A 15922-nucleotide genomic window follows, 5' to 3' on the forward strand; every position below is an offset into this window, starting at 1 on the left:
GAGAGCCCCTTGTCCGGAGGGGTCTGTGCCCTCTCCTCGTGCGACGGGGCCAGGTGTGCAGGAATTGCAGTGTCGTTAGAACCAGAAGTGCCTGTCCGTTTTCACGTCTTGCGGGGCCAGGCGCAGCCAGCTCACCGGCCTCCCTGTCGGGTGTGCACCCTCCAAATCCCGTTTCCGTACGCTCCAGTTCCGCGTACCGGCGGGAGAAGGCCAGGGGAGTCTCGCTCCTGGCTGCTTTTGCAAACTTAGCTTGTCGGGAAACCCTCCTGGAATGACGTTCGTTGAGCAAGGGGGACTTTCTGCGTGGTCATCCCGTGTGGCAAACACAGCCGGCAAGGCAGGTCCCGGGGGGCTCAGGTGGAGGAGCGTTGTTCGCACAAGGACAGCGCTGAATTCAGCCATGATTTGCCTCGTTAGTCGGGGAGACGCGCTGTAATCGTGGCTTTCTACAGGAAAGTGCACTCTTGCTGGTTGTCGTAATCGTGTTTCACATGCTTCACCACGCCAAGCGAGACGGAGGCTTCGTTTTTAGAAGGCACACACCGTACGTTTGTGAACAGCCATTTATTCCGAATGCTTGTCAGATGAGTTTCACAGCCGTATCGGGCAATGCAGTGTCGTTCTGTTATTTCATTTCCCAAAGGGCACTGAAACAGTTATTTATGAACTCATTGGAAGGTGAACTGTCTTATCGGAGGACTTTCTTGCCGTGCTGAATTAGGGGAACATCACACGTAAATTGTTTTGTGGAACTGAAACACCACCGTTATGTGTTCTAGGGTTTGTTCTTCACCAGTAAACATACAATATTTTGTATTTTTTTTTAATTTAGTGAAACATTAATGTTTTTTTTAATCCAGTTTGGTTTTGTTAACATTGTTTTTATCAGTGAAATATTTTTTAAACAAACCTTAAATTGACTGTCAGCCAGGTCAGCATGAGAAACTGAAAACAGTCGCTTCTGGGCCTTGAACTTTGGGAACCTTTGCACTTTTAGAGAGAGAGAGAGAGAGGGAGGGAAACACACATTTGCAGAGGGTGGAGCTCCATTATTTCTCACCTCTAGATACATATTTATTTCTTTAAGACATTTTCGCTGTTTACAGGCGTGTTAGCTCTGGAGACACAAACCCACTGTTTGAGAACTGCAAAACTAATCTTCTAGACTGTGGGTGTGTCTAAACTACATGGCTCCATCGAAGGAGCCATGTAGATAAGGCTGATCGGCAAAGGGAAATGAAGCCGCGATTTAAATAATCTCGGCTTCATTTAAATTTAAATGGCTGCCGCGCTGAGCCGACAAACAGCTGACCTGAAAGCCCTTTATCGACCTCCCCGTTATGCCTCATAGGATGAGGTTTACCGGGGAGGTCGATAAAAGGCTTTCATGTCGACAGGGAAGCGTCCAGAGTAGCATGCTGAGCTGACAAACAGCTGATCAGCTGTTTGTCGGCTCATCGCGGCAGCCATGTAAATTTAAATGAAGCCGCGATTATTTAAATCGTGGCTTCATTTCCCTTTGCCGATCCGCCTCATCTACATGGCTCCATCGACAGAGCCATGTAGTTTAGACGTACCCTGAGTGCTGAGTCCCAATGGGCAGAGAGAAAGATTAACCCCAATCATCTATACAGAAGCCTCTGGAATCCCATAAGATTAGGTCCCTAATCCCTGAACTATTGGAACCCATTTACAAAACCTTTTTGAAACATTCCACAAATTAGAATTTAGAACCCCTCCTACAGCACAGCTTGAAAATCGCTCATCGTGGATCTCAATTAAAACTCTTTTTACATGGGGTCTTGCCTCAAAAAGCATTTGCTATAAAAAGATTAAAGATTTTTTTACAGATTAAAAAGATTTGGACTTTTCAGCTTAGAAAAGAGGAGACTGAGGGGGGATAGGATAGAGGGCTGTAAGATCATGACCGGTGTGGAGAGGGTGAATACGGAAAAGTTATTGACTTGTTCGCATAATATAAGAACTAGGGGTTGCCAAATGAAGTGAATAGGCAGCAGGTTTCAAACAAACCAAAGGAAGTTTTTCGTCACGCAGCGCACTGTTAACCTGTGGAACTCCTTGCCACAGGATGTGGTGAAGACTAGGACTTGAACAGGGTTAAAAAAAGATCTAGATTCATGGAGGTTAGGTCCGTCAGTGGCTATTCGCCAGGATGGGTAGGAATGGTGCCCCTCGCCTCGGTTTGTCTGGAAATGGGTAACACGTGAGAATCCCCTGTTGTGTTCATTTCCTCAGGAGCAGCTGGCATTGACCAGTGTCGGCAGACAGGATACTGGCCTGGATGGACCTTCGGTCTGACCCCATCTGGCCGTTCTTATGACTTAACCGTTTTTAATTGTCTTTAAATCACAGCTACGAGAATATTCAGCCTTTTATTGAAGAGTTTCTGCAGATCTTCACCTCTGTGCTTCAGGAGAGGAGGTAGGTCCAGCCGAGGTGGGGCAAAGGAGGAATCTCTGTCCTCCCGCATGTGCGTGAGGCATTGGTACGGGAGGGACTCGGCGTGTGAAATCTTTCAGCCTGGCCAGCGCGCGCCTCTCTCGCTGGACATGAGAGGGTGACGGTGTCGTGCAGAGGCTGTAACGGGGGCTTGACTGCAGGGCCGGGGAGTTCCCGTCACTCCTCCGCTTGACGGCTCTACTTGCCTCGGCGTGTCCAGGTTTCTCCGGGACTACGACGAGCTCTTCCCCGTCGCAGACGACGTGAGCCTGCTCCAGCAGGCATCCGCTGCCTTGTATCCTTTCCTCTTGTGAGCCCCAAGCCTGCCCCCCCGTCTGCAGCCAGACGTGACTCTCCGCCGGCCAGTGGAGTGGGAGGTTTACTGGGTCTCCGGGACACAGGCGATGGTAGCAGGGTACACTGAGAGCGGACAGTGGGGGGAGGGATTCAAGGGCTCTGAACCCCCCCGTCCTGCCTTGCTCATCTTCCTTCCCCAGCCAGCCCCTTCTCCCGGCCGTCGGTCACCCCCTTCCCCTCCCGGCAGCCACCCACCTGCCTTCCCCTGGCCAGGTGAGAAACTGCTGGGCCATTGACTTCCTGTCTTGGCTCAGGAGACCCCCATCCCCTGCTGGGCCCTGCGCAGATACAGAGCGGTCTAGACTCACGAAAGCAGACAACACCCCCACTGTCCTGGGGTTTCGCCCGCGGGGGGGGGGGGGGGGGTTCTGCCAGCTGCCTGCACGGACGCCCTTCCTCGCTCACGTTAGCCTGCCCCAGCCCAGAACACACAGCTACCCGTGCGCGGTGTCTGCATGGGCCCAGGGACAGCCCTTAACGCCGCCTTGTAGGGACGACACCCGCACGGCGTATATCCTCCAAGCAGTGGCGAGTGCCTGGGAAGGGGTGGAGAGGCGGAAAGCAGCTGGCGTGAGTACCCTACCTCCGCCAACGGCCCCGGGCGGCGCTTCCGCCGAGGGGGTGAGCGCTGCTGAGGACCCCGCAGGACTTGCTAGCACCGACAGCGAGGAGTACGAGGTGAGCACGGCGCTTGTCACGGCTTTTTCCCCACTCTGCCGTGATAAATGCAGGAGTGGGGGCCCACAAAAGTACCCCAAACCCGTCTCTCTCCAGGCTTGGGTATAAAACTTCCCCCCCCAAATCTTAACCACCTAGATTTTGGGGTTAAACATCCACTGCCACCTGATAAGAAAACCAGGGAAGAAATCACTTGGGAAATCTCACCCCTCGGGTGCGTCTAGACTGGCAGGATTAAAGATAAAGATAAAAACTTGCCACCTGTCTACACTGGCCGCGAGAATTTGCGCAAGAGCACTGACGTTCTAATGTATGAAATCAGTGGGTCTTTCGCAGATACTCAGGGATAAGGCCTCTTGCGCAAGAGGGCCAGTGTCGACAGGCAAGTTCATTTCTTGCGCTAAATGGCCATCAGCGTTTTCTTGCGCAAGAGAGCGTCTAGACTGGCACAGATGCTTTTGCGCAAAAGATGGCTTTTGCGCATAATGCATCCGTGCCAGTGTAGAGGCTCTTTTGTGCAAATACTTTTAACGGAAAAACTTTTCCGTTAAAAGTCTTTGCCCAAAATCATGCCAGGGTAGACGCAGCCCTCAAGTCCAAACCAGGACACAACAAGGAACCACTACCCGGTTAATAAAAAGAGAAGAGAAAGAACTTTTATTATCACCGGTTGGAAGCATCATGACTAGATCATGGGTTCCCAAACTGGGGGGGGTGCGTGAAGAAATTCCGGGAGCTGGGATGCGAGGCGAAATTCCTCCTCCCCAAGTTTTGCTGCTATTTTTCTTTCCGCCCCAATCATATCCTTTTTTTTTTTTTTTTTGTTCTCAACAAGTTTTGCTTGTTGAGAACCAAATCAAAAAGGGGGTGTCATGCCAGAAAGTTTGGGAACCACTGGAGCAGATGGCGAAGTCACAAATGAATATCCTCATGGAGGAAACCCACCATGGGCCTAGAACTTAGTTCCAAAGGAGAGCAAAACCACCATTTTCTTCAATGCACAGACAGCCGATCCCATTTCCCAAACCATAAAACAATAAAACCGAACGGCTTGATCTAAACGTTCCCCTACTTACAGATAGTGAAGGGTCTGTTCTTGGAGGGAGACGTAGTGTCTGTCCCCCTCAGTAGCTGGAGAGAAAAACTGCCTCCGAGACAAAGGAGGGAAACTCCCAAAATTCCTTTGTCCCAGTTTGAAATTCCTACTGGCCAACTCTACCTGGCTTAGGTACAGTTAACCCCTTAGTCGCCAGGCTGCTGGCGTGATCAGGACAGCGCTGCTGGGCACGGAAGAGACCGGTCTGTCCCCATGCGCATGCCCACCGGCCCGCTTGTGTTTGGTGTGTGCAGTGCGCCGGCGCCGCCGCAGCCCCTGCTGCCCACGTCTCGGGGGTGGAGCTGGACTCGCTCATCTCCCAAGTGAACGATTTGCTGCCCGACCTCGGCCAGGGCTTCATCCTGGCCTGCCTGCGGGAGCACGGCTACAGCGTGGAGCAGGTGATCCACAACATCCTGGAGGACAAGCTGGCACCGTCTCTGCGGGACCTGGAGCGGACCATGCCGAGGTGGGGACGCGGCGTCGGGAGCTTGGACGTTGCGGGCTGCCGGGGTTGGTTGGCACGGCCTCTTCCCGGGGCCGCTTGGACGTCGGTGGCTGGGTCACGTGTTCCGAAGTGACACACGTGGCTAAGGGTCAGAACCACATCCACTATGGTACTAGGCGTGTGCTCGGGGCAGACACTGAAACGGGGCCCCGGACAAACGAGCAGTCCTGATCGACACCGGCGAGGTTGCAGCTGCCTTGCAGCCGAGGGATTAGCCGGGTGTGTCTGGTACCGTTTGGCAGGGAGACACCTTTCAGCAAACAGCTCTTAGCAGAACAGTCGCTGGGGAAGGTGGCGGGCGGGTACATACGTCTGCTCTGGGCTGTCTTGGCCTCAGCACCGCTAACTCAGCCAGCCCTCAGTCCTTTTGAGCTCTGTGAGCACGGCAGCGGCAACGTAGTTATGGGAGACGGGGTGGGCTTGGTTTTCCTTTGCGTCATCAAAAGCACCGCCGTGGGGCCTGGTGGTGGTTTTAGAACAGGCCACGGCTGGCTGTTTTCCGAGGCCAGGCAGAGTGCATTTCAAGACACAATACTCCGGCTCTGGGCCTCCCACTACAGAAGGGATGTGGACAGATTGGAGAGGGGCCAGTGGAGGGCGACCAAAATGATTCGGGGGCTGGAGCACATGACCTACGAGGAGAGGCTGAGGGATTTGGGTTTGTTTAGTCTGCAGAAGAGAAGAGTGAGGGGGGATTTGAGAGCAGCCTTCAACTTCCTGAAGGGAGGTTCCAGAGAGGCTGGAGAGAGGCTGTTCTCAGTAGTGACAGGTGGCAGAACAAGGAGCAATGGGCTCAAGTTGCAGTGGGGGAGGTCTAGGTTGGATATTAGGAAAAACGATTTCTCTAGGAGGGTGGGGAACCCCTAGGACGGGTTCCCTAGGGAGGGGGTGGAATCTCCATCCCTAGAGGTGTTTAAGTTTTGGTTTGACCAAGCCCTGGCCGGGTTGATTGAGTTGGGATTGGTCCTGCCTCGGGCAGGGGGCTGGACTTGATGACCTCCTGAGGTCTCTTCCAGTTCTAGGATTCTAAAAAGAAAAATCTGGTAATGTGAGACGGAATTAATAAGCAACCAAAGGGAGAACCGATTCCTGGCGTTTCCTCCTGAGAGTTAGCAATACGTACACGCAGGGTTGGCTTCGTCAAGTCGCTTTGCTGAGCGTAGGCCCGTTTCAGCCTTAAATACTTTAGCTTGGTCCGGTCTTAAAGGACGTCTTTTCTCCCCGGGCTTCCTCCTGAGGATGAGCCTCCCGATGGAAATCAGCGGGGGGTGGAGACCTCTGTGCTAGCCCAACCTGCGTTGGGATCTGGGACGGCGGCTGTGAAACAGAAAACAGCTGGAGATGTTGCACTCCACTTCTGGGCTGTGTGCGCTGCTGGCCAGTACGGTTCAGGGAGCGACCGAGTGCTGGAGTTCATCGTCTGAGCGCCCGGCCGGCCCTCCTTCGCTTTATCTTCTGTCCTGTCTCCTACCAGGCAGGCAAAGCCGGACCCCACCCCGCTGGTGACGTCTCGCTGCAACGTCTTCCAGGATGATGAGTTCGACGTGTTCAGTAGGGACGCGGTGGACATGTCCCGGGTCCAGAAAGGCAGGCGGTGAGTGTCACCGCTTTAACGAGGCGGCGTAAGTGCCATGGGCTGTCCATGCCACGCTCCATTCAGAAAATCCCAGCGCATTCGCGTGTCGGCGGCCCACCGGTCAGCGATGTTGTCCTGGCTGCTTGTCCATAAGTCCGTTAGGCTAGAGACGTGGAGGGATTTCCCCAGGTCTTTTCGATTTGGGCTTGGACTGCCAGGCCGCTGCTGCCCCCAGCGTGAGATCTGTGGAAGGAGGCTGGACGTACCCTCCGTTTCCCAGTCCCGTAACAGTACCGGTGCCGTTCCTGTGGTTGGAAAGGTAGCTTGGCTGTCACTCGCGGTAATCTACACTCGCCGGTGCCTGTGAAAGCGCACTGCCTCTGTTCCTTACACTTTTAGCGTGGCGCCCTGAGTCCCGGCTACCTTTCTGTAGCCCGGTGCTTTTGGGATTCCTCTCAGCTCATTCACGTTTTCCCCTCAAAAGCCCAACAGAGCAGGTGGTTGGGTTCCAGTCGTGAGTCGGCCGTTTCTTTTAAACCCCCAAGTCGGCACGTGGTCCTGTGCAAATAGCTGGGGACAGAACGATTGAGGTTGGCTCTGGCAGCCTCCGTTCTTTGCAGCTCCAAGACGGACTAAGTATTGGGAGTGCCTGTATCTTCTAGCGGAGGAAGGTCCGTTTCCTCCTTAAGGCCAACCCGGCTGCGATTGGCAGCAGCAAGCAATCCAACAACAGCTGCTTTTGCGGCAGCTTGTACCCTGTCCCGGTCCTGCCGGTAGCAATCTGCTAATTGTACTTTCAGCTTGGAAAAGAGGAGACTAAGGGGGGGATAGGAGAGAGGTCTATAAAATTGGGTTTGTTTAGTTTAGAAAAGAGAAGACTGAGGGGGGACATGATAGCCGTTTTCAGGTATCTAAAAGGGTGTCATAAGGAGGAAGGAGAAAACGTGTTCATCTTGGCCTCTGAGGATAGAACAAGAAGCAATGGGCTTAAACTGCAGCAAGGGAGGTTGAGGTTGGACATTAGGAAAAAGTTCCTAACTGTCAGGGTGGTGAAACACTGGAATAAATTGCCCAGGGGGGTTGTGGAATCTCCATCTCTGGGGATATTTAAGAGCAGGTTAGATAAATGTCTGTCAGGGATGGTCTAGACAGTATTTGGTCCTGCCATGAGGGCAGGGGACTGAACCAAAGGTCCCTTCCAGCCCTAGTATTCTAGGATTCTATGAAAATCATGCGTGGTGTGCAGAAAGTGACTAAGGAAAAGTGATGGACTTGTTCCCATCATATAAGAACTAGGGGCCACCAAATGGAATGAATGGGTAGCAGGTTTAAAACAAATCAAAGGAAGTTTTTCGTCATGCAGCGCACAGTCAATCTGTGGAACTCCTCGCTGGAGGAGGCTGTGAAGGCTAGGATTATAACAGGGTTTAAAAGAGAGCTAGATACATTCATGGAGGTAAAGTCCATCAATGGCTATTAGCCAGGCTGGGTAAGGAATGGTGTCCCTAGCCTCTGTCTGTCAGAGGGTGGAGATGGATGGCAGGAGAGAGATCTCTTGATCATTCCCTGTTCGGTTCACTCCCTCTGGGGCACCTGGCGTTGGCGTCTGTGGGCAGACAGGATGCCGCGCTGGATGGACCTTTGGTCTGACCCAGTCTGGCCGTTCTTATTTACTCGGGAGTGAGGGGCGACCTTGGGGCATCCGGTTCCGAGGCGGGGCACAAATCCCAAGTGGCTGCCGGGTGATAGAGGGGCCCGCAAGGTCACAGCGAGAGTCAGGCGGCAGCTCCAACGCCCATGGGACGAAGCAGCGGCCCTCTCGCGGCACCGACGGGAGGAGCTCTCCTGCCGACGCAGCGCTGGCTGGGGGGGTGAGGGCAGGATAACTGGAGAGGGAGGTTAGCTAGTGGGATCTTAGCAGGCGCTGACTCCGGGACCAACACAGAGCCAGCGGAGGGGTGTGTGTGTTTGTGTGCGCGCGAGGAGTCGGCAAGTCCAGGCTTACTGGTTCATCATGGAGCTGTCTCCACGCTGACATCCCTAGTGCGGGTTTTCCACGGGCTAGTCCTGCCGCTGGATGTCTAGCGCAGGCCTGGCTCCCGCCCCAAGGGGGCAGCGGCGTCCCTCCGCCCGCAGGTGCTAGCGCAGGCGGAAGCCAGTCGGGATGGGGGAATTCCTGCTGCACGGAGCAGCTTCCACCCGCCTTGCCCCCTCCAGGAAGGACAAGGAGACGACCCGGAGCTTGCTGAACGACAAGCGCCTGGTGGCAGAGCAGAGGGAGCGCTACAGCCAGTACAGCGTGGTGGTGGACGAGGTGCCGGAGCAGGAGGGGGAGGCCCCGTTCTACAGGGCTGACTACGAGGACGAGTACGACGACACCTACGACGGCAACCAGGTGGGGGCCAACGACGCCGACTCGGACGACGAGCTGATCAGCAGGAGGTGAGTCCCGGCAGGCAGAGGGTGGCGTGTCGGCACGCCGTTCCTCTCGGCTCCCAGCCCGGAGAAGGGGCTCTTGGGCCTGCCGTTTCCCCTCCCGGGGAGCCGGGCATCGCTGCCTGGAGCCAGCTCTGCCTGCTGCTGTTTCCCCTCCCGGCTGGGGGCATGGCAGTGCAGGGAGGCTAGCGCTCGCTGCAGCCGTTCCCTGCTGCTCCCATTGGCCAGGAATCGCAGCCAATGGGAGCAGCGGGGGGAGGTACCTGCAAGCGCAGGGCCGCATGGAGCCAGCTGTGGCCTCCCAAAAGAGCCACAATCCACTGCACCCTACCTCTCCCACAGACCCCCACCCCCAGCCTCCTCCTGCCCAGACCTCGTTTCTGGCCCCACCCCAGAGCTAAGGGGCCCCACTCAAGGCACGATTAGAGGTGCGTTGGGAAAAAGAATGAGATTTTGATGTACAACTAACTACACACCCCCTTCCTGTCTTTCTATTCTCCGTCTCTTGGAAGCTGTAAGATTCCCAGCCATAACAGGCCGCTGGGGAAGCAGGAATTGTGGTAACAAGTCTCGGGGGGGCCCTGGCGGTCTGTAACTTTAAAAGAGACTAACCACGTTCGTCTACAAAAGGAGTTCCCCAGCCAGTCACAGAGCGAGGCTGCAGAGCTGGGATTCCTCTGCAGATCCGACCCTGTTCCCCTGGCCTTGAATAAAGACACTAACTGGTTAACGCACTACAAAGCCCATTCCCCCTGCCTTTGACAGCCACAGTTTCACCTCCCAGCTTGTAAGGACCCCTGAACGCAGCTTGGGAGTCACCCGATTGCAATGCTCAAGCACGGGGAGAAGCAAAACAGTTCTTCGAGCTGTGCTGTTCACGTCCATTCCAATACCCACCCCCTTCTTTCCCCTCTGCCGGAGCAGCCGGCAAGGAGAAACTGAGGCAGGGTGGGTCAGCAGGGCACTGACCCCACAGCTAGCTGCTGGGGTGGGGGAATCTTCCAGCTGCCGTGCACATGCGCACACACAACCGGCGGGAATGGACGGGAACAACACAGCTCGAAGAACAAGTTCTGAGAAGGCATCACCGTTTCCCCCCCCCCAGTACGAACACACTGATAATAAACCTACAGTCGCTATTCTGCATTTCAGCTGCAGAAGGGGTACGGGGGCACGCACTGTCGGGGGGAGGGTCCACGCTTTCCAGTCACCGGCCGCATGCACTATTTTGCATAAAGCAGATTGCTAGGCAGATGGGTGCAACATCACGTCTAGCCCTCCAGCGAGGCCGGACGTAGAGGTGGAGAAGGATGAAATATGAACTCCCAGAGACCTGTTCCAATTGCCGATCTCCTGGGGCAGATTGGTCGCTCTCTGGATGGGCTAATTCAGCCCCTGGCGTTCCCAGCTAGGCAGGTCCCTAAAAGCTATGGTTTTACTTGAAAGAATTGCCCGTTGGTGATCAGAAGTGTCTTTCAAATATTGGACGGGCTATAACTGTTTCTTAAACTTTTTAAGAGCTAGAACACCAAACAATAATTATTTGTTTTTAACGAGGAACACCAAGGGGTTTTGTTTTGTTTTGCTCAATAACTTTCCCCTAACCCCTTTTTTTTGTTGAGCAAAAAAAAAAAGTGGCCTGCCCCTTTAAGTGCGGCACACCTCCAACTGCCTCACAGATCAGTTTAAGAAACACTGGGCTGTGGTATCGGAATTGCCCCGATGCGACAGTGCTGAGTGTTCCCTCTTTCTCCCTCCAATTCCTAGGCCATTTACCATCCCGCAAGTCCTAAGGCCCAAAGGCCAGGAAGAAGGACCAGAGGAGGAGGAGGAGGAGGAATTGGAGGAACCTGAAAAGGAAACAGCCAAGGTGAGGAGCTTCATTTGCAGGTGGATGGGAATCAGCACGCTGTGAAATTCTGTGGTGTGCCCGGGTGTCCTTAGTATCCGGGCAGCTCCGCTTTACTGTTGGTCTGCGAAGTGTCCTGGATTTCATGGTAATAGAGATGTAGCCGTGTTAGTCTGGTCGAGCTGAAACAAAAGACAGGGCTATGCAGCACGTTAAAGACGAACAAGATGGTTTATTAGGTGATGAGCTTTCGTGGGCCAGACCCACTTCCTCAGATCAGCTTGTGGAAGAAAATTGGCACGACCGTATATACTAATAAAAGAAAGTTCTTCTTCACACAGCGTGTAGTCAGCCTATGGAACTCCTCGCCGGAGGAGGCTGGGAAGGCTAGGACTAGAACAGAGTTTAAAGAGAAACTAGATAATTTCATGGAGGTTAGGTCCATAAAAGACTATTAGCCAGGGGATACAATGGTGTCCTTGGCCTCTGTTTGTCAGAGGCTGGAGAGGGATGGCAGGAGACAAATCGCTTGATCATTGTCTTCGGTCCACCCTCTCTGGGGCACCTGGTGCTGGCTACTGTCGGCAGACAGGCTACTGGGCTAGATGGACCTTTGGTCTGACCCAGTACGGCCGTTCTTATGTTCTTATATTCTTATACCAATGGGATACAATCAAAAAAATGTGAACACCTATAAAATTGACAAATCAGATTTTAGGACAGAGGGGGGATGAGGGGGGAAGATTAGTGTCTATGAGATAATGATATTAGGGGTGATAATTGGGGACGCAATCTTTGTAATGGGTAAGGTAGTTAGCATCTTTATTAAGGCCCATTCGTAAAGTGTCACATTTAAACCTGAATGACAGTTCTAAGGTTTCCCTTTGAAGTCCGGTGTAAAGTCTCTTTGAAGCAGGATGCAGGTGGTGAGGTCGGTGAGACAATGCCCAGTCTGGTAAAAATGGCAAGAAACTGTTTTTTCTTTGTGAAACTGTCTGATATCTGATTTGTGGGCGTTGAGTCTTTGGCGAAGCGTCTGAGACGTTTGTCCAATGTACATAGCAGACGGACACCATCGGCACATGATGGACGTTGACTGTTGACGGGGGTGAAACGCCCTGAAATCGCCATGTAAACACGGGCAGCTCCTGGTTTCCGAAGCTTTTCCGTGGGAGCGAGTTGGGCTCACCTCAGCCGCTCGGGTCACTTGGCTGTCGCCCACGCCTCACAGCCGGAAGGCAGGCTTCCGGAGCTCCCCAGTCATGCAGGCAGTGGGTCGCAAGGATGCGCCATTAAAGACTTGATTTCCCTCCCCCCAGCAGGACCACTTTGTGCAGGACCCGGCAGTGCTGAGGGAGCGAGCGGAAGCCAGACGAATGACTTACCTGGCCAGGAAAGGGTAAGATGGAATCCCTCCCCAGCGGTGACGCATGGCTCTGCTGACACGCCTGACTTCGTGGGCCAGCACTTCTCCCTCGGGGGCTGAAGGGTGAAGGTTCCTGTCCCCGCAGGGGGGTGGTGCAGCGTGGGCCGATTAGAAGCTCCTGGTCTTAGACCGCATCTCCACTGCACTTTGGTCATGAAAACATTGGCCGCTCAGGAGCGTGGAGAAGGACCCTCCCCGAATGGCCCAGGTTTTACCCACAGAAAGCCCCGGCATAGACAGTGCTTGGTCCTGGGGGTGGGTTTGCTCCCTCCTCGGGAGAGTGAGGCGTTCCGAACGACAGTCCGTCTGTCTTGAGATCTCGGAGTCATCATAGAACCATAGAGCCGGAAGAGACCTCAGGAGGTCACCAAGTCCAGCCCCCTGCTCTAGGCAGGACCAATCCCAACTCAATCAACCCGGCCAGGGCTTTGTCAAGCCGAGACTTAAACACCTCTAGGGATGGAGACTCCACTACTTCCCTAGGGAACCCATTCCAGTGCTTCCCCACTCGCCTAGGGAAATAGTTTTTCCTAATATCCAACCTAGACCTCCCCCGCTGTAACTTGACAACATCATCATGGGTGGTTCTCTGAAGACGTCCATGCTGTGGGCAGCGGCCGTCAAAAAAGCAAACAGGATGTTAGAAATCGCTAAAAAAGGAATAGAGAATATGACAGAGAATATCTTCTTGCCCTTATATAGATCCATGGTACGCCCACATCTGGAACACTGCGTACAGATGTGGTCACCTCATCTCCAGAAAGATCTACTGGCATTGGAAAAGGTTCAGAGCAGGGCAACTAACATGATTTGGGGTTTGTCGACATGACAGTGTAGACGCAAAGGACAGTGTCGATGCAATAACGCCTTCTGGCGACAGCACTCTGTCCACAAAAGGCGTTGTTCCTCGGAGAATGAGGTTTACCGCCATCAACAAAACTGCCGAGTTCTGTCGACGTTATGTAGACAGAACTCGACCATAGTGTGGACGCAGGTATAGTTTTGTCCTGTAATCTAGGAACACCCTAAGGGGGGATATGATAGAGGTCTATAAAATCATGAGTGGTGTGGAGAAAGTGACTAAGGAAAAGTTATCGACTTGTTCCCATAATAGAAGAACTAGAGGACACCAAATGAAATGAATGGGTGGCAGGTTTCAAACAAATAAAAGAAAGTTCTTCACACAGCGCACAGTCAACCTGTCTTGAGCAGAGCTTGCATTGATTCCCACTCTCCCGTCTCCTCCAGGTACAAGCACGACAGCGCCACGGCGGTTGTAGGGAGCACCAAGGGGCATGGGCAGAGCCGGGAAACCGTCCAGGACCGGAGGAAGAAGGAAGCCAACAAAGGAGCAAGAGCGAACCACAACCGCCGCACCATGGCGGACAGGAAGCGGAACAAAGGCATGATCCCTTCCTGAGGACTGTCCCGCCCCCAGGTGCTGCGCTAGGGCCCACCTCCCTCCCGAGGGCCCCGGGTTTCGAGGCTCCGAGGCAAGGCCCGGCTGTTGTGTTTGAACGGGGCTCAGTCCCCCAGTGGGAGAGCTTTCCAGTGTGACCGGGAACTGCCCATCCGTCCGGCAGGCTTGCTGCTGGCCTTGTCCGAACAGCCATTCAAGTTTGGGGCTTGATCCGAAACGGTTGTAAAGCTTCTGCCAGGAGCGGATATTCATACAAGTAACATCCCCCTTGCCCCCTAACTGCCCAGCACTTAGAACCAGCGCTACAACGGGCTGGCGGCCCAGCAAACCTCGCTGCTGACAGCTACCCCTCCACACACGGTGCCTTGCCTGGCAGTGGGCTCCCGGGACCCGTAGGAACACTCGCACCGCGGGCCGTAGGAGCTCAGCTCTGCGGAGACGCGCTGTAAGTCCTTCTCCCCGGAGCGAGCCATGGGTCTGGGAACATGCTGATAAAAAATAGGAATCGTTTGGCCTGCTGTTTTGTGAATCTGTCCCTGTCTGTCGGCAGCGAACTCTCGTACGCTTGTTTAATGGGGCAAGGCCTGCCATGATCCGTGGTCCAAAGCCCCCTTGCAATAAAGTCACTCTCGGCATCTGAAGCGAGGTGGTTGCAGCCTGCAGATTAGGGAAGAGGCCCTGGAGTTGTTTCCCCAACAACTCGTCACCACTCATTAAGCAGAACCCCTTCGATCAGAGCTGCCCCGGGGAGCGCAACGAGCCGGTGGTGGCTAACAATCTGCCTGCTGAGAGCGCCCTAGCTGGTACGCGACTGAAAGCAATTAATGGCGCTGTTACCCACGCATGGAACGCCATTTAGTGAAATATTCGTTGGTGTGTCCTACACTCTCTCAGCTCGATTCCAATGACAACTCCGCAGGCATGGTCCAATGCTCCCTTTATATTGTTTGATAAAATATTTGGACTGTACCGATCCCCAAAATAGCATTTTTCAATTCACCCCAGGCGGGTATTGTACAGTAACTCGCTTTAACACTGTTCCTGAAAAATGCTCCGTGAAACAAAACAGTGTTAAGTGAATCCAACTTCCCTATAAGTATGAATTGCAAATGGAGGTGTGGGGAGGTGAAGTTGGACATCTTTTCCAGCCGAGAAAAGGCAGTCTATTCATTCGCAGTGCAAGTTGTAAACAATTGAGTGATCTCCACACCAGGCTTCCACCACCACAGCCAGAGGGGTGGCACATTTTTCAGGGAATGTCTTGCTTCTGAAGGATGAACTAGCATTCACCCAAGCCCTCAGGGGTTAACATGTTAATGGAGCCTCACTCTTTAGAGGTAGCATGAGCTGAGGCAGGAGGGAAGAAACACAACGGGCACAGTAAGGGAACATCGCCCCCCCTTTAAACGAGCATGTGCTTTGTTAGATAAGCAACATTCGCTGGGACAATATTATGGGAGGCATTACTGTAGTGGAATCTCTTTGTTACGCAAGATGAAGTTACCAATGTAGGTACAAAAATTGCATTGAAAAATAAAATATTTCAAAAGTTAGAGCCTACAAGTCCACTCAGTCCTATTCCTTGGTCAGCCAGTTGCTCAGACAAGTAGGTTTGATTACATTTGCAGGAGGTAATGCTGCCTGCTTCTTGTTTACAAGGCCACCTGAAAGCGAGACAGGCTTTTGCATGGCACTTTTGTAGCCAGCACTGCAAGGTATTTGTGTGCTAAACATTTGTACGCCCCTTCATACTTTGGCTGCCAATCCAGAGGACATGCTTCCATACTGCCGACTCTAGTTAAAACAATGTTACATTTGTGACTGAATGCCTAGGGGGAGAAGCGTAGGTCTCATGCACTGGTTTACCCACATTCTGTTTGAGTGATTGGCTGAAGAAGAAGTAGGACTGAGTGGACTTCTGTGCTGTAAAGTTGTACATGATTACATTTTTCTGTGCAGTTATGTAAAAAAACAAAACCCCTGCATTAGTAAGTTGTGCTTTTGCGCTAAAGAGATTGCACTACAGTATTTACGTGAAGTGAATGGCAAAATATCATTTTTACGGTGCAAATATTTGTAACCCGAAACAAAATGAGCACTGAAACTTTGTATTCGG

At 53.2% G+C, this 15922-nt stretch overlaps 1 protein-coding gene across 3 annotated transcripts in view; it reads left to right on the forward strand.

The window, feature by feature from the left end:
• Positions 1–14316, forward strand: part of ASCC2 (activating signal cointegrator 1 complex subunit 2) — a 29651-nt gene extending 15335 nt beyond the window's left edge. For 2 of the 3 annotated variants that reach the window (XM_075897879.2, XM_089775126.1), the window contains exons 12-20: positions 2374–2442; positions 2681–2755; positions 3309–3495; positions 4846–5060; positions 6574–6693; positions 8893–9117; positions 10879–10981; positions 12280–12359; positions 13635–14316. In XM_075897879.2, the coding sequence (XP_075753994.2) occupies positions 2374–2442; positions 2681–2755; positions 3309–3495; positions 4846–5060; positions 6574–6693; positions 8893–9117; positions 10879–10981; positions 12280–12359; positions 13635–13806 (1246 nt within the window). In that variant the 3' untranslated portion in view covers positions 13807–14316. The remainder of the gene's footprint in view (positions 1–2373; positions 2443–2680; positions 2756–3308; positions 3496–4845; positions 5061–6573; positions 6694–8892; positions 9118–10878; positions 10982–12279; positions 12360–13634) is intronic. The other variant, XM_075897881.2, reaches the window with a different exon arrangement.
• The last annotated feature ends 1606 nt before the right edge of the window (positions 14317–15922 follow it).

Source organism: Pelodiscus sinensis, chromosome Z, assembly GCF_052426305.1.
Source record: "Pelodiscus sinensis isolate ZL-2025 chromosome Z, ASM5242630v1, whole genome shotgun sequence".
NCBI lineage: Eukaryota > Metazoa > Chordata > Testudines > Trionychidae > Pelodiscus > Pelodiscus sinensis.